The following is a 17,112-nucleotide window of genomic DNA, read 5'->3' on the forward strand; positions in this document are numbered from 1 at the left end:
GGGCTGCTTGTGCATGAAAGCTATTGATTCACAAGTACTTGTTTATAGAGAAATAATGCAGAGGTTGTTGATGGCTTAGTTGAGCACTCTATGATTGAAAATGCAAAGGAGTTGGTTAAGTTGGCCAAGTCTTGTGAGAGATTCCTGTATCGGCTTTCTTTGCCTTTGCATGACTAGTTGTTTCTCATCCCTGTTTCCCTACGATTTAATCTTTTGCTTGTTTACTGCCTTCAAGATGAAGTTAGACAAGGTCTGAGGAATGCTTGGATGGACTATAGAAACTTTAGTTTGGTGTGTAGGGGAAAGCTTTTTTATTAATATAGTTCCCAAATTTATTACTACTATTATCTTAGACTAGAGCTAGAAATTAAAAATCTTGAACAGATTTTCATTTCTTATATTAACTTTAAAAGATAGGTTTACTAATATTGTACTTTATTTTTGCCCTAATTTGGTAACCAGTTAATGTGGTCTTTGTCGTGGTTAGAATTTTTTAAGCCTTTCAATACATTTCGAACAACACACACAATGTAAGTCCTGGTGCAGAAGTAACTTCTGGCATTGCAGCGGATTGTGATACTGATAAAGATATTGATGGAGAATAGTTAAATGTGTACATTTTTCAGTCAGATACCTCTAGCATCTCAGTCTTTCATAATTTTGCTAATATAGTGTATGCAGATGAATTATTTAACCACCTAAAAGTGGGGATAGGTGTTGAATTTGTGACAATGATGAGGCTGGAAACTAAGTACATGAATTTCCACTTGTTAACAAACTTCAAGTGCTCCAGTGGGCAAATGCCACTATTCATAAACACTAAAATCAGAATTCTATTTTTTTCTTTCGGAATGAATTCAACTCTACAACATTCTATGGGCATATTATTGAATATTGAACAATAACACCCCAACACTGCAAAATCAACATCTGGTGGCTAGTTGCAGCACCTTATGCTCCATACCATGTTGCTCAGTAAAAATACAAAACTGATGCTTTGATTCTTATTGTGAGGAAAAGAATCACCTCCGATGCTTTTAATTCCACGGATGTTACCAATTAAAAATTAATCCTAGTCTAAACTGCCTCTCTACTCACCCACTGTCAGCCCAAATCCAAACTTGTAATCTTTCTTTTTATGATCAACCTGCAGGCGCAATCAGGAGGGACAACAGTGAAAGTGCATGAGACTGGAGACTTATAAAAACAACGAAAGTTGTTATTTGAAAGTAAAAGTTCAAAAAGTAAATCATAATCGAATCGTATGTCATCCTTAAGAAAGAGAGAAAACTGCACCTGAGAAAAAGAGAGTGGGATGGGGAAGAAACAAGTATATAAAGAAATAGCATTAGACCTGCAGTACATATGACACTCACCTCGGCAGAAAGAATGAAATTAAGACCCATGTTCAAGCGCTCTTCCAGGAAAGCAGCAACACAGCCATTGGAATCAATCTTCCCTCTAAGACGACATAGTAATGCACAAAATATTACTGATTTTCGAAGAATGTTTTCGAAAGTCTTCATAAATACTGCTGATTAGTCATCCCAATACAGACCACCTTTGACATAATAAATGAGTCAACTATAGGTATGCACCCAAACAGCATGAGAAAGTTAAAAAGTAGACTTATAGTATTAACTGTTTCGCGATCATGATAATATGAGTAGCAACTAGAATAATGCCTCTTTCGTTTTTTTTCTGATAAGTAGAATAATGCCTAATCCGACAAAGCACCTAAAACTCATCTAGACGATCTCAGAATGCCGAAAAACGACATCAATCACTGCAAATGCATCTTTTACCAAGCAAGAACAGATACCTGTAAGTCTAGAACTAAATTAACATATACTTTATCTCCAAAACTATGACCAAATTCGGAAGATAGCCGTTTTAGGTATATTTAGAATTAGATAAATATAATCCATACATTAATTCTCCTTTTATAATTATCCCAAGAACTCAAGTCATACGTTGTGTCCTTTCTTCTGGGTAAGACGCATAACACATAATTATAACAAATTGTCCTCTCGATTAATACACCTGAGAATTCAAGATATTATACTTCTCCTTTTCGGATGAAAATCTCGATATCTCTTCTCATGAATTAATTAAGTGTTACTAGTAATTAGAGATAAATTTTCGATCAGTAGATAAAATACCACCACTAGTATACACTTGTGCAAGGATCATTTTCACAATACATTGAGAACATTTCAATGACTCAAATAAATAAACCATATTAATGGAACCTATTTATTAATCATAACTCTCAATTCATGTATTGATATAATTTCACATGTATAAAGCTATTGCGAATTTTCAATGATTTCAAATAAATAGACCATTTTAATAAAAACTATTTATTAATCACAAAATTCTTAAATATGCAATATTACAATATCAATACATGAATATATTCCGGAAAAGTTTTCACCCGAGAAGGAATTACTTGAATTTCAAAACGAACTTATCCGGTGCAAAGGTAATAAACTGATAGCATTAAATAATGAACTGCACCAAGTTACTAATATGTGTATTAAAAGAAAGCATAAAATAATGTCCACATAATTCATGGGCACTTTCTACCACAATGTACAATTGGGAGACAATAAGGTTTCACTTAACCAAGCAACCCTTTTAACCTACTTTAAAGAAAATATACTCACTGCTGCTATCCAAATACCAGTGCAACAACATTCTTTGTAGTGTTTTTCTTTTTTTTTTATCCAAAGTTAATCAAATTAACAAAAAAAAGACCTTGTACATTAAGGTTTAATTAATAGTATCCATACGGCAATACAATTGCCATTCACCGCCACCCAAATCCTCTCAGTGCTTCATAATGCAATTTACCAAGGAATTCATGTTGCAACAGCAAGGAACACTGCCGAATAAAATCCATTCATATGCACAGTAGCAGTTCTATATCACTGTTATCAACAATCAATATTTTTACAAAATTGATCTCGGATAAAAATAAACGCAGGTTACAAACTGCATATTCATGTATGTATCAAACAACATATACACAAATATATTTTAGGTTATCTATTTAGATGCAAGTAGGCTCCGATACCAATTGATGGAAATCAGGCATACGCAGCGAAAGCAAATATCCAAGATCGAACTTGCATGTAATATAGACAACACATAATCAAGATATTAATCAAACATAAAATTGATACTTATCTCTTGAAGCGTGACCGCGACCAAGAATCGAATCTTCAATCACGAACACACACCATCCACCAGATCGTTATCCTTCAGTTCCACAGTCTTCTGTTGTGTAACCCGAATAATACTAGAATTTGTGAAATTCGTGTGGGCGAATTTCTATGGAAAAGTTGAAGAAACTTCTAAAACCCTTAGCCTCCTTATGGAATAAGACCCCTATTTTATCACTACAGGTTTAGGGTTTTTCCCTTTTCCAAAACCTATTGGGTCTTTATTTTCCACCAAGAAATAATATTCCATTTAATTCTTTATTATTCGGGCACGTACGCAGGGGACCACGAATTTAATTAACGAGGCTTCCTCTTATGGAATTAATTCAAGAAATCAATTAATCCTACCATAATAAATTACGAATTATTCCACTAAAAAATCGTAACTGCACTCCTCAGTTCAATTTCGAAATCATACATTAAAACTTATTTAACTTCCCATGTTAAGATTACAGGTACCAATCAATTAAATTAAATTACTGACAATTTAATTCATTGACTAATTGAATCCTTTATATTTCTGCTTAACTTACATCATGTGACGGATATAAAATCCACCTGCAGGGTTTTCACATGAGACTTATAAGCATCCATAAAGGGGTATCATCAATCTCAAAGTCGAGACATGGATTCTATCAAGTAATTATTATTTCACAAATGTAATTTGCCATTATCCAATTCACCGGGAATACAGGACACAAATTAGTGTACCTTTTAATAAATCAAAATAATGAACAAATCACATTGATCATAATAATTATATCAAGATTAAGAGTATAAGTACATTTAATGAACTTGAGAATTTGTTTTATATATTCAGTACAAAAACACTTATCTCTACTTGGTCCGTTCAATACATACAAAATATACTAGCACAAGAAGACGAAACTATACCGTACCCATAATGAAGGTACATTATATTAATCTTGGGCTACAATCATACCGATGGCTTTGTATAATTTCCATCTTAGATTGTGAACATAAATTTTATACTTATAAGAACCGACAATTTAATCTTCCGTATATAAGCTAAACTCTATACACTAAATCATCTACTATATAAGTAAAGGACACACATACTGGTACATGATCTATTTAATTCTTTATTAAACAATGAATAAATAATTGTTCTATAATAAATACTATATCCAAACACATGGTTAATAGTATATATCCCAACAATATCAAGGACCAAAATGGTCCAACCCCCATACATCAAGGACCATTTTGATCATTTTTTCCAAATCGGAACGGAAGTTACATCCATTCTCTTCTCCTAATCAATGGAAAGCCTGGAAAATTGAGGAAGGAATTGGAGCGTTGGGATTATTCGGCGTATTACTATCAAAAGCACAACTATTATGAGTCGAAAAAGAAAGCCGGTTATATGTTGCTTGACTCGTTTATGAGTAGCTGTTCCAAAATGGAGGAGGCCTTGAACAAGTATAATACTCTTCCTTTTTATGTTTAATTATTCGTATATTTTTCTTTTGAATGCATATATGCTGGTCATTTTCTTCCATTTTGTCTAATGCAATATCATTTGCTCTTGTCTGAACATCACCTTAACGATTATTGATCATTTGTTTATGAGTTCCAAATCGCGTTGAGGATTATTTCTTGTTGAATGTCTGCAGATCTCTTTGGGTAATGAAACTGACACCTGTGAGAAATGCTGAGCCTTATAGCTTTCAGGATTTGAAAGATTTGACCGACAAGACTATTGCCAACTTTTAATCGACAAGACTATGTACGGGAGGATGTTCGTAGGTCATGATGAATGCAATGTTGCTATCAAAACATAGGATTTCTTTGCTCCACAGCAATGCTGTTATCCTGACCATCAGTCTAGATTTTGTGTATGTTTTAATTTCTTTGATCACATTTCTCTCTTTCTCCGTTAACGTTTTTTCGCTGAGATATCTGGAAAATTTAATTTGCAGAACGAGCTTGAAATACTGCCGGCTGAAAACCAACATCCATGTTTGATGAAGACAAAGGGGTTCTGTTTTCAGTGCATACTTGCAGTGGTTTATGACGAAATACCAACTAAACTTTTGTCACGGAAAAATTTGAATGGGAATTATGGGATGGTCGAATGAAGGTGGCGATTCAACTTGCAAGTCTCTTCGCCTGGTTTCATGAGAGGCGATTTGCATTTGGTAGTGTCAGGCCTTCTGGCATAATGATTGACAAGGTATTTAACAGCTGAACCTTAGTTAATTTTGGACTACCTAACTTCTTGACGTTTTACAAGTTACTGTTCAAACCGGCTTGCAGAATTTCAACATAAAAGTATTCGACTTTGGTTTCCTTGCTCCTGTCAGGGTTGAGGATAACGGAGTTACCGTGTATTATTCTCGTTGTAGATGCTCGCGAGGCTAGAGCTAGATACGGTGCGTCCCTTTAATTTTATTGTCCTATTTACTTCAATATCTATACTACTGCTAGTGAACTTTATGGTGAGGAATTGATGGTCGGTGGCACCTCTATTTTCTTAACTGATTACTAGAACCAGCTAAGCTCTGATGCTACGTGCATATGACTTTGTTTCTCAGGAAATTCGAGCAGCAGAACATCCTGAATTTGAGCAACTGACATTAACATTAGTATGGTTTGTGATCCACGCAGGTGTTCGGACTTTAAAAGCTGATGTTTCCATATTTGGTGTTCTACTTGTGGAATTGCTTGGCAATAACTACAGAGATATAGAGAGGAAAATGGCACTCACTCCTGGATTCTGAAGCAGCTCCAAGAAGGAAAAACATCAATAGTGGATAAATCAATTCTGCAAGATAATGATGAGCTTGCTAATGGCATCACAGAAATAGCAGTGAAATGTCTGAGTGAGGATCCAAATGAACGCCCACATATGGAGGATGTCTTTGCCAATTTGTCTAATTTGGTAGGAGCAACTCCCAATTAAGGAAGAACAATGTTAATTAGTATTCTGTTGATAAGAATTAGTACTTAATATGAATCATTTAGTCTTCCCTTTTGTACTTTCACCAATAAGGGTTGCGGTGCACAAGTGGAGTAGTAAGTACTCTTTCATTCTTAGCTAAAGATCTCGAGTTCAAGTCCTAGGTAAGGAGTGCCTCTATTAGGAAGTGCAAATCCGGATTTAATCATGTCTCAATATGGTTACTGGACAACGGGCGGAAAATAAAAAAGACAGGAATTAGTTAGTTGGATTGCATGTATTAAGGCTGGATATGTGGAGGTGAAGTAGAAATCAAAAGAGGTTCAAGATCTAGTACAAATGCCCCATCTACACTTTTTGCTAGGTGTTACAAAATTTCTCACCCTTTTTTTTTTTTTTTTTTTACAAATTTAAAATTAGATTAATCTAATTTACTAAACATGAATACATAAATAAAATAAATTTAACAATAAGGAGCACTTCATGAAAGATCAGCAATTCCGTACAATAAGTTCTCTTTTTTCTAATAATGATGGTGTTCGGGCCAGTTTATGCGCACCTCAACTATTCTACCGAGTATTACTACGTCTTCAAGGCTAAATAAGCTTGAAACAAGCTCAAGTAAGGCTAGTAGTTGTTCAGCTGCAGAACCAGCAAGGATTTATAGAACTTGGTAATTTCTTCGTGATCAAGGACATCCTCAGTTTGAATTAGTTCGCCACTTAGAGCTTCCATACATCTAATGTTGGTTATTCTTTGCAAAAAGTATAACCAAACACAACTCCATCTTCAAAAATTTCAAATAAAGTGAAAAATATTTGATTTTACGTGGCCAAACGCCCAGTGGCGGATTCAGAATTTTTACTCAGGGAGTTCGGAAAAATAACAAAAGTTAAATATAAAAAAATTATATTGTCACTGGGAATCGAACCTAGGACACTAAAGACAATTTTGAAGGCCTTGGACCACTTGAGCTAACCTTTTACATTTATTTAGGATATTTAAAAGTTAATATATGTACATAAACACAAAAAATATACCTTATATATATACAATATAATTTTTTGTCGAGGTTGTACGGGTAAACACCCTAGGCATCCTAAATCCGTCCCTGCAAAACAAGTTGAAGTTCAACTGGCAAATTGCTGATTAACGCCAAAACAAGCATTCAAATGTCCAGTCTTTCAACTGTCCGCCGTATGCGAGGTATCTTCGCCGGAAATAACAAAAAATCAGCAACCAAAACCACCAAACCTACCCTTACCTCTTTAAACCTCACCAATCACACACCCCAAGCAATTGTAAATTTCTTTAAGAAATCATCAAAATGCCCTAAGTTCCGACGCTGGCGTCCCAATTATGAAATTGCCATTCACCGCCTTGCCAAATCCAACCACTTCTCAGGCATCGAACAAGTTATCGAGCATTTAAAACACTATCCAGAAATTCGCGACGAGTCCTTTGTCGCTGGGCTTATTCGTCTTTACGGGAGAGCTAAGATGTATGATCATGCACGTAAACTGTTCGACGAAATGCCTCAACTAGATTGTCCGCCACGGAGTGTCTATTCCTTCAATGCCCTTTTGAAATCATGCATTACATCAGAGAGATATGATAAAATTGGCGGTTTGTTTCGTGAATTGCCCGAGAAATTGTCAATTGAGCCTAATTTAATGTCGTATAACCTTGCGATGAAGGCGTTGTGCAAGGTTGGTTCTTTGGATTCTGCAGTGCTTTTGATGGATGAGATTGAAAAGCATGGGATTAAGCCTGATATTGTGACTTGTAATACGTTGTTAAGCGCACTTTATGAAAGTGAAAGGTTATCTGAAGCTGAAAACTTGTGGATTATGATGGAAAAGAAAAATATTGTTCCTGATATTTGCAGCTATAATATTAGATTAAGAGGTTCAATTAAAGTCAATGGGGTTTCAAAGGCGCTTCAGTTCTTCGAGGAGATCATTAACAAGGGTTTGAAGCCAAACAAATTCATTTACAATACTATGATAAAAATGTATGTTGATGAGGGGAATTTGGACCAGTCTAAAATGTGGTATGAAAAGATGGTGCAAAATGATTGCCTACCAGATGTTGCAACGTTTCATATGCTTATTCCTTTGGCTTGTGACACGAAAAATTTTGATTTGGGGCTGCACTTGTGCATGAAAGCTATTGATTCACAAGTACTTGTTTATAGAGAAATAATGCAGAGGGTTGTTGATGGCTTAGTTGAGCACTCTATGATTGAAAATGCAAAGGAGTTGGTTAAGTTGGCCAAGTCTTGTGAGAGATTCCTGTATCGGCTTTCTTTGCCTTTGCATGACTAGTTGTTTCTCATCCCTGTTTCCCTATGATTTAATCTTTTGCTTGTTTACTTGAGCTTGTATCAAGCTTGATTTTGCCTTCAAGATGAAGTTAGACAAGGTCTGAGGAATGCTTGGATGGACTATAGAAACTTTAGTGTGGTGTGTAGGGGAAAGCTTTTTTATTAATATAGTTCCCAAATTTATTACTACTATTATCTTAGACGAGAGCTAGAAATTTAAAAATCTTGAACAGATTTTCATTTCTTATATTAACTTTAAAAGATAGGTTTACTAATATTGTACTTTATTTTTGCCCTAATTTGGTAACCAGTTAATGTGGTCTTTGTCGTGGTTTGAATTTTTTAAGCCTTTCAATCATTTCGAACAACTAACACAATGTAAGTCCTGGTGCAGAAGTAACTTCTGGCATTGCAGCGGATTGTGATACTGATAAAGATATTGATGGAGAATAGTTAAATGTGTACATTTTTCAGTCAGATACCTCTAGCATCTCAGTCTTTCATAATTTTGCTAATATAGTGTATGCAGATGAATTATTTAACCACCTAAAAGTGGGGATAGGTGTTGAATTTGTGACAATGATGAGGCTGGAAACTAAGTACATGAATTTCCACTTGTTAACAAACTTCAAGTGCTCCAGTGGGCAAATGCCACTATTCATAAACACTAAAATCAGAATTCTATTTTTTTCTTTCGGAATGAATTCAACTCTACAACATTCTATGGGCATATTATTGAATATTGAACAATAACACCCCAACACTGCAAAATCAACATCTGGTGGCTAGTTGCAGCACCTTATGCTCCATACCATGTTGCTCAGTAAAAATACAAAACTGATGCTTTGATTCTTATTGTGAGGAAAAAGAATCACCTCCGATGCTTTTAATTCCACGGATGTTACCAATTAAAAATTAATCCTAGTCTAAACTGCCTCCTCTACTCACCCACTGTCAGCCCAAATCCAAACTTGTAATCTTTCTTTTTATGATCAACCTGCAGGCGCAATCAGGAGGGACAACAGTGAAAGTGCATGAGACTGGAGACTTATAAAAACAACGAAAGTTGTTATTTGAAAGTAAAAGTTCAAAAAGTAAATCATAATCGAATCGTATGTCATCCTTAAGAAAGAGAAAACTGCACCTGAGAAAAAGAGAAGTGGGATGGGGAAGAAACAAGTATATAAAGAAATAGCATTAGACCTGCAGTACATATGACACTCACCTCGGCAGAAAGAATGAAATTAAGACCCATGTTCAAGCGCTCTTCCAGGAAAGCAGCAACACAGCCATTGGAATCAATCTTCCCTCTAAGACGACACTGTAATGCACAAAATATTACTGATTTTCGAAGAATGTAAAGTCTTCATAAATACTGCTGATTAGTCATCCCAATACAGACCACCTTTGACATAATAAATGAGTCAACTATAGGTATGCACCCAAACAGCATGAGAAAGTTAAAAAGTAGACTTATAGTATTAACTGTTTCGCGATCATGATAATATGAGTAGAAACTAGAATAATGCCTATTTCTTTTTTTTTCTGATAAGTAGAATAATGCCTAATCTTATGCGTAAGATTTATCAGGAAAGATGTCCTAAGTTGCAGCTAATGGGTAAGACACGCCACTAATCAAAGAAATAGTTCAATCGCAAAAAGCCCAATGTATGTTGTGGATCAGAAGCCACTTTCCAGAAGTTGTTCTACTAGAGCAGAATTAGAGATATGCATGAGTCAATTGGCATTACAGCGACCGAAATTCAGGAAACTTGTAATTCCTCTGTAGTTTGCAGCAACCTCTAATTGCGATGTAGTGACAAGAGACAAATTGAAATGTATAGCATTAAACACTTGCTGAAAGTACTTTTTTACCTTGTCTTGTATGAAATATCAGTAAGCAAATGCTAAATACCATATGTTATATTTTATAAAAGGGATGATTTTAGGTTATGTGCGGGAATGAGGAATTTCAACCCTCCACACTCCGTCTACCGCCCAAAAAAAAAAAAAAAAAAAAAAAAGAGACACCTTACACTTGTTTTCAACTGATGAACGAGAGGAGATGCAAATGGAAATCAAGCAAGAACGCATGCTGCATACACAATATGCACGCCGATCATCTATGCCATAACACAGATATGGAAGAGGTGGTACGAAGAAAGAGTTTTACTAGAAGTGGATATTGATGTTGTTCAGCCATCAAGGTGTCAAAATCTAATGCCAACAAACGATCTCTTGGAGTCAGCATGCAATCAGTTCGTAAATAAAAAACAATTTTCCCAGCATCAAACTGGCACGCCTGTTTAAATAGCGGACATGATTGCAACAGTGCAATACACTCATCAAAACCAGATGACAGGATAGATACTGAAAAAACTACAACTTGTAAGTGCAAAGCTTTCCAGTCAACATTTTCTAATTGTTTGTTTATCACAGAAAGTTACCTGCCGAAGGATGTAATCATAACCAAAGCTTGCTGTAACGTCCCTAGACATATAGTTGTACATAAAGTCTGATGCTAGAGACACCTGCATGCAAGAAAGGATTTAAGAAAAAAGTTACCAAACCGAGTCACCATTAACTCTATCTCTAGAAAAAGGGGTGCCTTTTTAAAACCTTTTCAGAAACTTTCTGAACATAGCCCAGTGCAACCATTCCAGTGCTAGCAACTTGCCCTGTAGCAACCTGCACGCAGAACGAAACATGCACTAATTAACAGAAAAATTGAATCAACCAAGCAAGTTGTAACATACTCATTAAACAAAAACCATAGATATTAAATGCTGGTGAAATCAGCATATAAAAACACAATGGATAAAGGTTCTTCTGTAAACTCCTTAAATATGTTTAGAAAAGAAGAGAAGAAACAGCTTCAATTCCGTGAGATTTTGCATCACGAAAATATTAAAAAGCTAAAAATATAAGCATTTTGCTTTCTGGAAGACCATTCAAACTTAGTGTGACGGAGTTCATATTACAGAGAATAGAGACCCAACAATGGCCTCAACATTTCCAGAGATATCTTTCAAAGGAGCTTACTACTTGAACTCTTTAAAAGGAAAACAAAATACCTAATGGTAAAAATTTAAATCCCTCAACTTTTAGCATGGCGACTATGTAAATAAACACAGGAAATTAAGGCTTAATACCTAGATAGCCCCTTAAACTTGGCAGGTTTTGTAAGATAGACACTCAAACTTAGCTAGTAACCGATAGACACTTGAACTTGGTAGAAGTGTGTCTTTCAGACACCCGTGTACATAAGGCTAAGTGTGTGAAATACACTTGCTTCTAATGTGTTATGTGGACCAATTATTAAATGACACGTGTAATTTCAAAGAAAAAAAATTGACAAATATAACTAAAAAGTATTACAAAAAAATAAAGTATATATAGAAAAAATGTAAGGAAAAAAGAAATAAACCCTCCTCCCACTATACACTACCCAGGCAGTTCCCCCTTCCCCTCCCTTTCGCCACCACCACCCTCTCCCCCAACCCCCTTTTTCCATCTTCTTTCTCAAGAAAACTCCGGCCCTCTCATTAACTCGTGCTCCATCTACCAACTTGAACTCCAGAAATAACTCAACTTGGTTATGATGAGTTAAAAGCTTTACTTAAAATTGGACCTCAACCTCAGTCCTCAGACCTTTTACTTCATTATGACTTCATCAATTGGGTACAATGTTTGGTTTTTACAGTATGAAACTTGAAAATATTGGGATATTTATTTGTATATTGGGTTTTCTTTCATAAAATTTGATAGCCTAATTGAATTTTATGTTTTTTTGGTGATATAGTAATAACCTAATTATGAAAAAGTAGTTGATCTTTGTAAAAATGGAGAACACACGCTAATTATCCAAGGAGAAGAATCTGATAATACTAACAGTTAAAGAAGGAGTAAGTTGAAACTACGGGACCCACACGGAATAATATTTTTATTTTGAAATGTAAAAAATCAATTACATACACGTTTTGAGGGAAAACAGAATCACAATTTGGGTTATCAAGCGCTACTATGTGCATGCAAAACAATCAACTTGCCATGTCAACATGAGATGTTTAAAAGATACACCTTTGCCAAGTTTAAGTGTCTATCTGGTCACTAGCTAAGTTTGAGTGTTTATCTTATAAAACCTGCCAAGTTTAAGGGGCTATCTAGGTATTAAGCCGGAAATTAATTAATGGAAGTAAAAAGGACAGCAGGGCTAGAAAGGAAAATACATCAAGTATTTTCCATACCTTTTAAATAGATCAAATATTTTCCTGACAAGCATATGTCAACCATCACACCATGATTATCATCCCAAACGCCTAATTGACACGATAAAAATGCATTTATTTACGGAAAACAAATTACAGAAGAAACAGAATAGGGCAGGTCAATCGATTTAAGTTGCTGGCAAATGCCTCCAAAAAAAGATGAAAACACTGCTATAATATTGCGAAAAATCTGTCTAATACTGATGAAAATCGAATTACAAATATCCAGAGGCAGACCCAGGATTTGAGCCACGGGTGCACTATTACATTAAATGCAAATCCATCATCAGTCATAAGAACTGATAATAGCTGGCATATTCAGTCGGTCCATGATTAATATCAATTCAGTTTAATAGATTTTTTATTTATAAACAAACGATGGGTGAAACAAAATTAGTTCACTTCATTAAGATTTTTCTCTCTCAATATGGAGGGACTTAAGGAGCCTTCTACCAATGAACCAGCTGGTAATTTGTGCATGTAGGTGCCACAACTAATATATCTCTACTTCTTGAAGGTAATTAAATGTATCTAAAATTTCCCGGTGCCGGTGCACCCTCACCCTAACACATCGGTCCGCCTCTACTAACATCAACTAACAACTTCATGTTCTAAATGTTCTTTCATACATTTATATATCTGTTGTCATCATAATACCTTCAAATTTTATTTAAAAAAGAATAAACAAAGAGCACGCTATTCTAATAGGGAGTTATAGGAGTATCTAATAACAGGCACCATACCATCTTATCTGTGTTGTAGCGAGCAGCATAGCCAATGCCAGATTTCCGATGCTGACCAGCCCAGAACACTTCACCGCCCAGAGACAAATGCGGAGTAACACTCTGCAAAAGATATAAAGATGTCGTTAGCAAATTTAATTCAGAAATACATTGCTTCATCAAGAGGATTGAAAGAAATATAATATATGTGACATACACCCAAAAATTAAGTAAAACGAACTCCAATCACAATCAACGGAAGCATAGGCAAAAAATAATCCTGCTTATATATTAGTAATGAAGACTGCAATATCAAATTGCTACCAGCTGTTGGCGAGTTAAGTCCCATGGGAGTTAGCAAAATTGTCGTTATCCCAAACCATTGAGTAGATACTGGCTTTTTCAATTCAAAGCTAAAAGTATCACAATGTATGCAATATTATTCACATGAGATGACCTTTCCTCAAACAAGAAACTGCATTTACAAAAAATCCTAGATTTATGCATAAGTGGCACATCATATGGAGTAAAGGGTGGCACAATCAGTTTATTATTCTTCTTACCACTTTGGGTTATAGGATCATGAGGGTGGTGAGGAACATGTATTATATTCTAAATCCAAACTAAGATATCTCAGTTATATTTAACCTGGCCGTCGAAGGTAGCGTTTGAGCTGGCATCAGTCACTGGTTTTTTCTCTTCTTTGCATTTTGCCCAAATGATCTGATCTTTTGACACGCGGTGTGATATTATTTCTTTGAAATAGGGACACTACAGGATATTTATCTCTTGCTGACACTAGAAGAAACTCCCGTGCTGTTTTTTTTTTTTTTGAAACTTGCTCTATCAGCATTTAGGACATGCGGAGACATGTCCCGTTGCTTATCTCTCTTGCTTATTCTCAGTCCCAGTTGCCATTGTGATATTTCTTCTTACCGTTACTCTAGCCTTGATACACAACCCCTGTAGGTTATAACACCTTATTTCAACTTAGTCAAATTGTGGAGGTCCCTAGCTTGAACCAAAAAATGACTCTGTTTGAGACTTCAAGATATTTCATGTAACTTGTGGACATAAATGTGCGAGACCTTTAAATCGGTTCTTACTGTAAATTACCAGAGACAAGGCCATTTACTTTTGAAACATATTAGTTCTTTTAATGATATCTTTCATTGGCTAAATTCCAGAGTTAAAAGTTTTGATCATTTACCTGGATGTAGCTGGCTCCAACTAATGCACCATTCCCAAGTTGAAATTGTGTTCTGTAGTCTTTACCCTTTGTAAACAATAAAAGATGAGAATACACAATTGTTAGTCTTCCCAAGTCATCTAGGCTATTACCATAGTTTGTGCATAGCACGGATTGACTGAAACAAGAATAGAATGACGCATAACATTCCAACTGAAATCATGAATTAAATCCAATGGATTCTATGCTATGAATTGTGTGCATATAACTAAAGAAAAGTACCTTGTAATCAAAATTAACCATCCCATGCGACATGTGCGGCTCACCTGTTAGCTGGGTAAGTAGAAAAACACAAGTTATATGACTTATTCTTCATATATATTAATTGCTCGCTGACACTATCAAAGCTCAGCAAAGAATATGCATACCTGCGCATTGGCCTTCATTGCAAGATTCTCAGACAAATCACACCTCACTCTTGCATTCACTCTACCGTCTGTCATTACTCTCCCAAAAAGCATCAGCTGTCACAAAACAGCCATTACTCCAACACTTAGATAATCATATGAGTTTCAGACACTAGATAGGGATAGTATCAACAACGCACCTTGGGATCTATAAAGTTGGCACCAAACTCATAGTGAGCAGTCGGAATTTTGACTATGTCCGCAGACTGAGTAGGAAGTTCCGTGGGCCCCATTAAAACACTAACAGAAGTAGCAAGCAGATTTCTTTCACCATTGAGAAAACATCGGTCTCCCTCCAAGAAAGGAGAAAGCATAGTAATGAATCTGATACAAGTTTTTGGAAATGCCAAAATCTACCTGTGACTGAGTGAAAATCTCTGATTAAGTCCTCTGGTAAAGTCAAAACGCACGCCTTCAAAAAGTTCAGGCTTTAAAGACACTGCCAAGATAAGACATGCATTAATTAATACATCCCTTTATGTATACAGAAATACACCAATAAATAGCGGCCTTAACAGCAGGCCAGCCACTGTATATGATTAACTTGACGACGATTTGGAGACATAATATTGATAACGGCAATAACACTAACATGAACAACAATAATAACAATGTTAACAATAAACTTATACAAGTTGAGAGTTTACATGCAAATAAAACTTCTTCTAGCAGTTCATTACTAATCTAGCTTGCAGCGGACTATACCACCCACCCCACCTACTACCCTGCGCCTACCCCGCCCACCCCTTCTAGCCCCCACCACCAGAAGTTGCACTTCGAATTCATAAACCTCATCGTGTTTTGATTTGAGTATATTTGCAAATGGCCTTAAAATGACATTTTCCAACTAGCGCACCATACACAAGAAAGAAAATGAGTAGTAAAATCACTTATTCTCCAACCGCCGATATCAAACACACCCTGGTTATGTGATATTATCAATTAGGTTAACAAAATAATGAAACTAAAACTGCAAGCTTCAATTACATTTCAGTCTAACTAAAGAGTAAGAAAGTTGGAGCAAAAGACCACTTTGTTTCAATCGAAAACTAATGAAGAGGATCACTCATATTAATCATTTAATTCCATTTCACTCTATTCAGCCACATTTCATTCCAGGAGCAAAATAATGGAATGGAATGAAAATCAAACACGGTAATGAAGGGATAGCACTAACTGAGAGCTTCACGGTGAATTTCTTCATAAGGAATAGGACAAGGCAAGTTCAAGTAATCCACTTTTTCCGGTTCAATCACCGTTGGCTTTGAAGAATCTGTAGTTGCCGGAGGGACGAAAGTGGCCATTTTTGTAAATTTGGAACTCAAATAACGAAAATGTGAAACAAAAATGTATATAGCCTCCTCCTCCTTCTTCTTCTTCTTCTTCTATTTGCCTGAGAAGAGTTCAGTGAGAACGAGGAGTTAAAACCCTTACAAAACCCCTTAAAACCCGACCCGTTTTAGGTTGTGATTGCTAGTTGTTTTAATTTCTTGGCGGCGACTCAACCATTTGACATTGAACTATTTAGTCACAATTAATGTTTATGTAAAATCAATAATTTAATTTTAAGAACTACAAATCGAATTAAACATTTATACCACTTAATTATAGTTAAATAATTACTATCAAAATATATATCTTGTATTTATTATTTCGACGCAAACACAAAACATGAGTTCTGCTTTGATTTTATATAACAGTACATTGTAATTTTACGAGCGAACAATATACTTTTAAATATTTAATATTTGAATAGATACGTTAATTAGGGTACTTGTGTGTAAAAAAACCTCTCAAATAGAATTAATATGATATTAAAAAAGGAAGGTTATTAACATAAGTTTAACTAGTGCTGATATTATAAAGGTTTTTGTACTGCTAGCCATCTCGAAACAACTTCGGACATACATTAATTTAAATATGTTTTTACAAAATTGAACTTTAATCATTTCCGCTTGAGTTTTTTTTTTGGCCCGACTTCGATCCTTTT

At 35.4% G+C, this 17,112-nt stretch overlaps 2 protein-coding genes and 2 long non-coding RNA genes across 4 annotated transcripts; 2 read left to right on the forward strand and 2 right to left on the reverse strand.

Moving 5' to 3' along the window:
• Positions 1 to 705: 705 nt before the first annotated feature.
• On the reverse strand, positions 706 to 1,708 carry LOC132054714 (uncharacterized). The gene is made up of 2 exons (XR_009414352.1): positions 1,377 to 1,708; positions 706 to 1,147 (listed from the first exon to the last, which is right to left on the reverse strand). It is a non-coding gene; the product is annotated as an uncharacterized LOC132054714 (long non-coding RNA).
• A 2,749-nt stretch (positions 1,709 to 4,457) lies between these two features.
• LOC132054715 (uncharacterized) lies at positions 4,458 to 6,250 on the forward strand. The gene is made up of 5 exons (XR_009414353.1): positions 4,458 to 4,670; positions 4,865 to 5,086; positions 5,171 to 5,424; positions 5,508 to 5,623; positions 5,859 to 6,250. It is a non-coding gene; the product is annotated as an uncharacterized LOC132054715 (long non-coding RNA).
• An 885-nt stretch (positions 6,251 to 7,135) lies between these two features.
• LOC132052983 (small ribosomal subunit protein mS79 (rPPR3b)-like) lies at positions 7,136 to 9,040 on the forward strand. The gene is made up of 2 exons (XM_059444744.1): positions 7,136 to 8,446; positions 8,871 to 9,040. The coding sequence occupies exons 1-2, from the start codon at positions 7,323 to 7,325 to the stop codon at positions 8,899 to 8,901; spliced, it is 1,155 nt and encodes a 384-aa protein (XP_059300727.1). The 5' UTR covers positions 7,136 to 7,322; the 3' UTR covers positions 8,902 to 9,040.
• A 93-nt stretch (positions 9,041 to 9,133) lies between these two features.
• LOC132052985 (mitochondrial import receptor subunit TOM40-1-like) lies at positions 9,134 to 16,607 on the reverse strand. The gene is made up of 11 exons (XM_059444745.1): positions 16,300 to 16,607; positions 15,480 to 15,561; positions 15,263 to 15,362; positions 15,084 to 15,179; positions 14,938 to 14,988; positions 14,677 to 14,742; positions 13,488 to 13,589; positions 11,096 to 11,164; positions 10,924 to 11,007; positions 9,702 to 9,797; positions 9,134 to 9,473 (listed from the first exon to the last, which is right to left on the reverse strand). The coding sequence occupies exons 1-11, from the start codon at positions 16,424 to 16,426 to the stop codon at positions 9,417 to 9,419; spliced, it is 930 nt and encodes a 309-aa protein (XP_059300728.1). The 5' UTR covers positions 16,427 to 16,607; the 3' UTR covers positions 9,134 to 9,416.
• Positions 16,608 to 17,112: the final 505 nt, after the last annotated feature.

This window comes from Lycium ferocissimum, chromosome 4, assembly GCF_029784015.1.
Source record: "Lycium ferocissimum isolate CSIRO_LF1 chromosome 4, AGI_CSIRO_Lferr_CH_V1, whole genome shotgun sequence".
NCBI lineage: Eukaryota > Viridiplantae > Streptophyta > Magnoliopsida > Solanales > Solanaceae > Lycium > Lycium ferocissimum.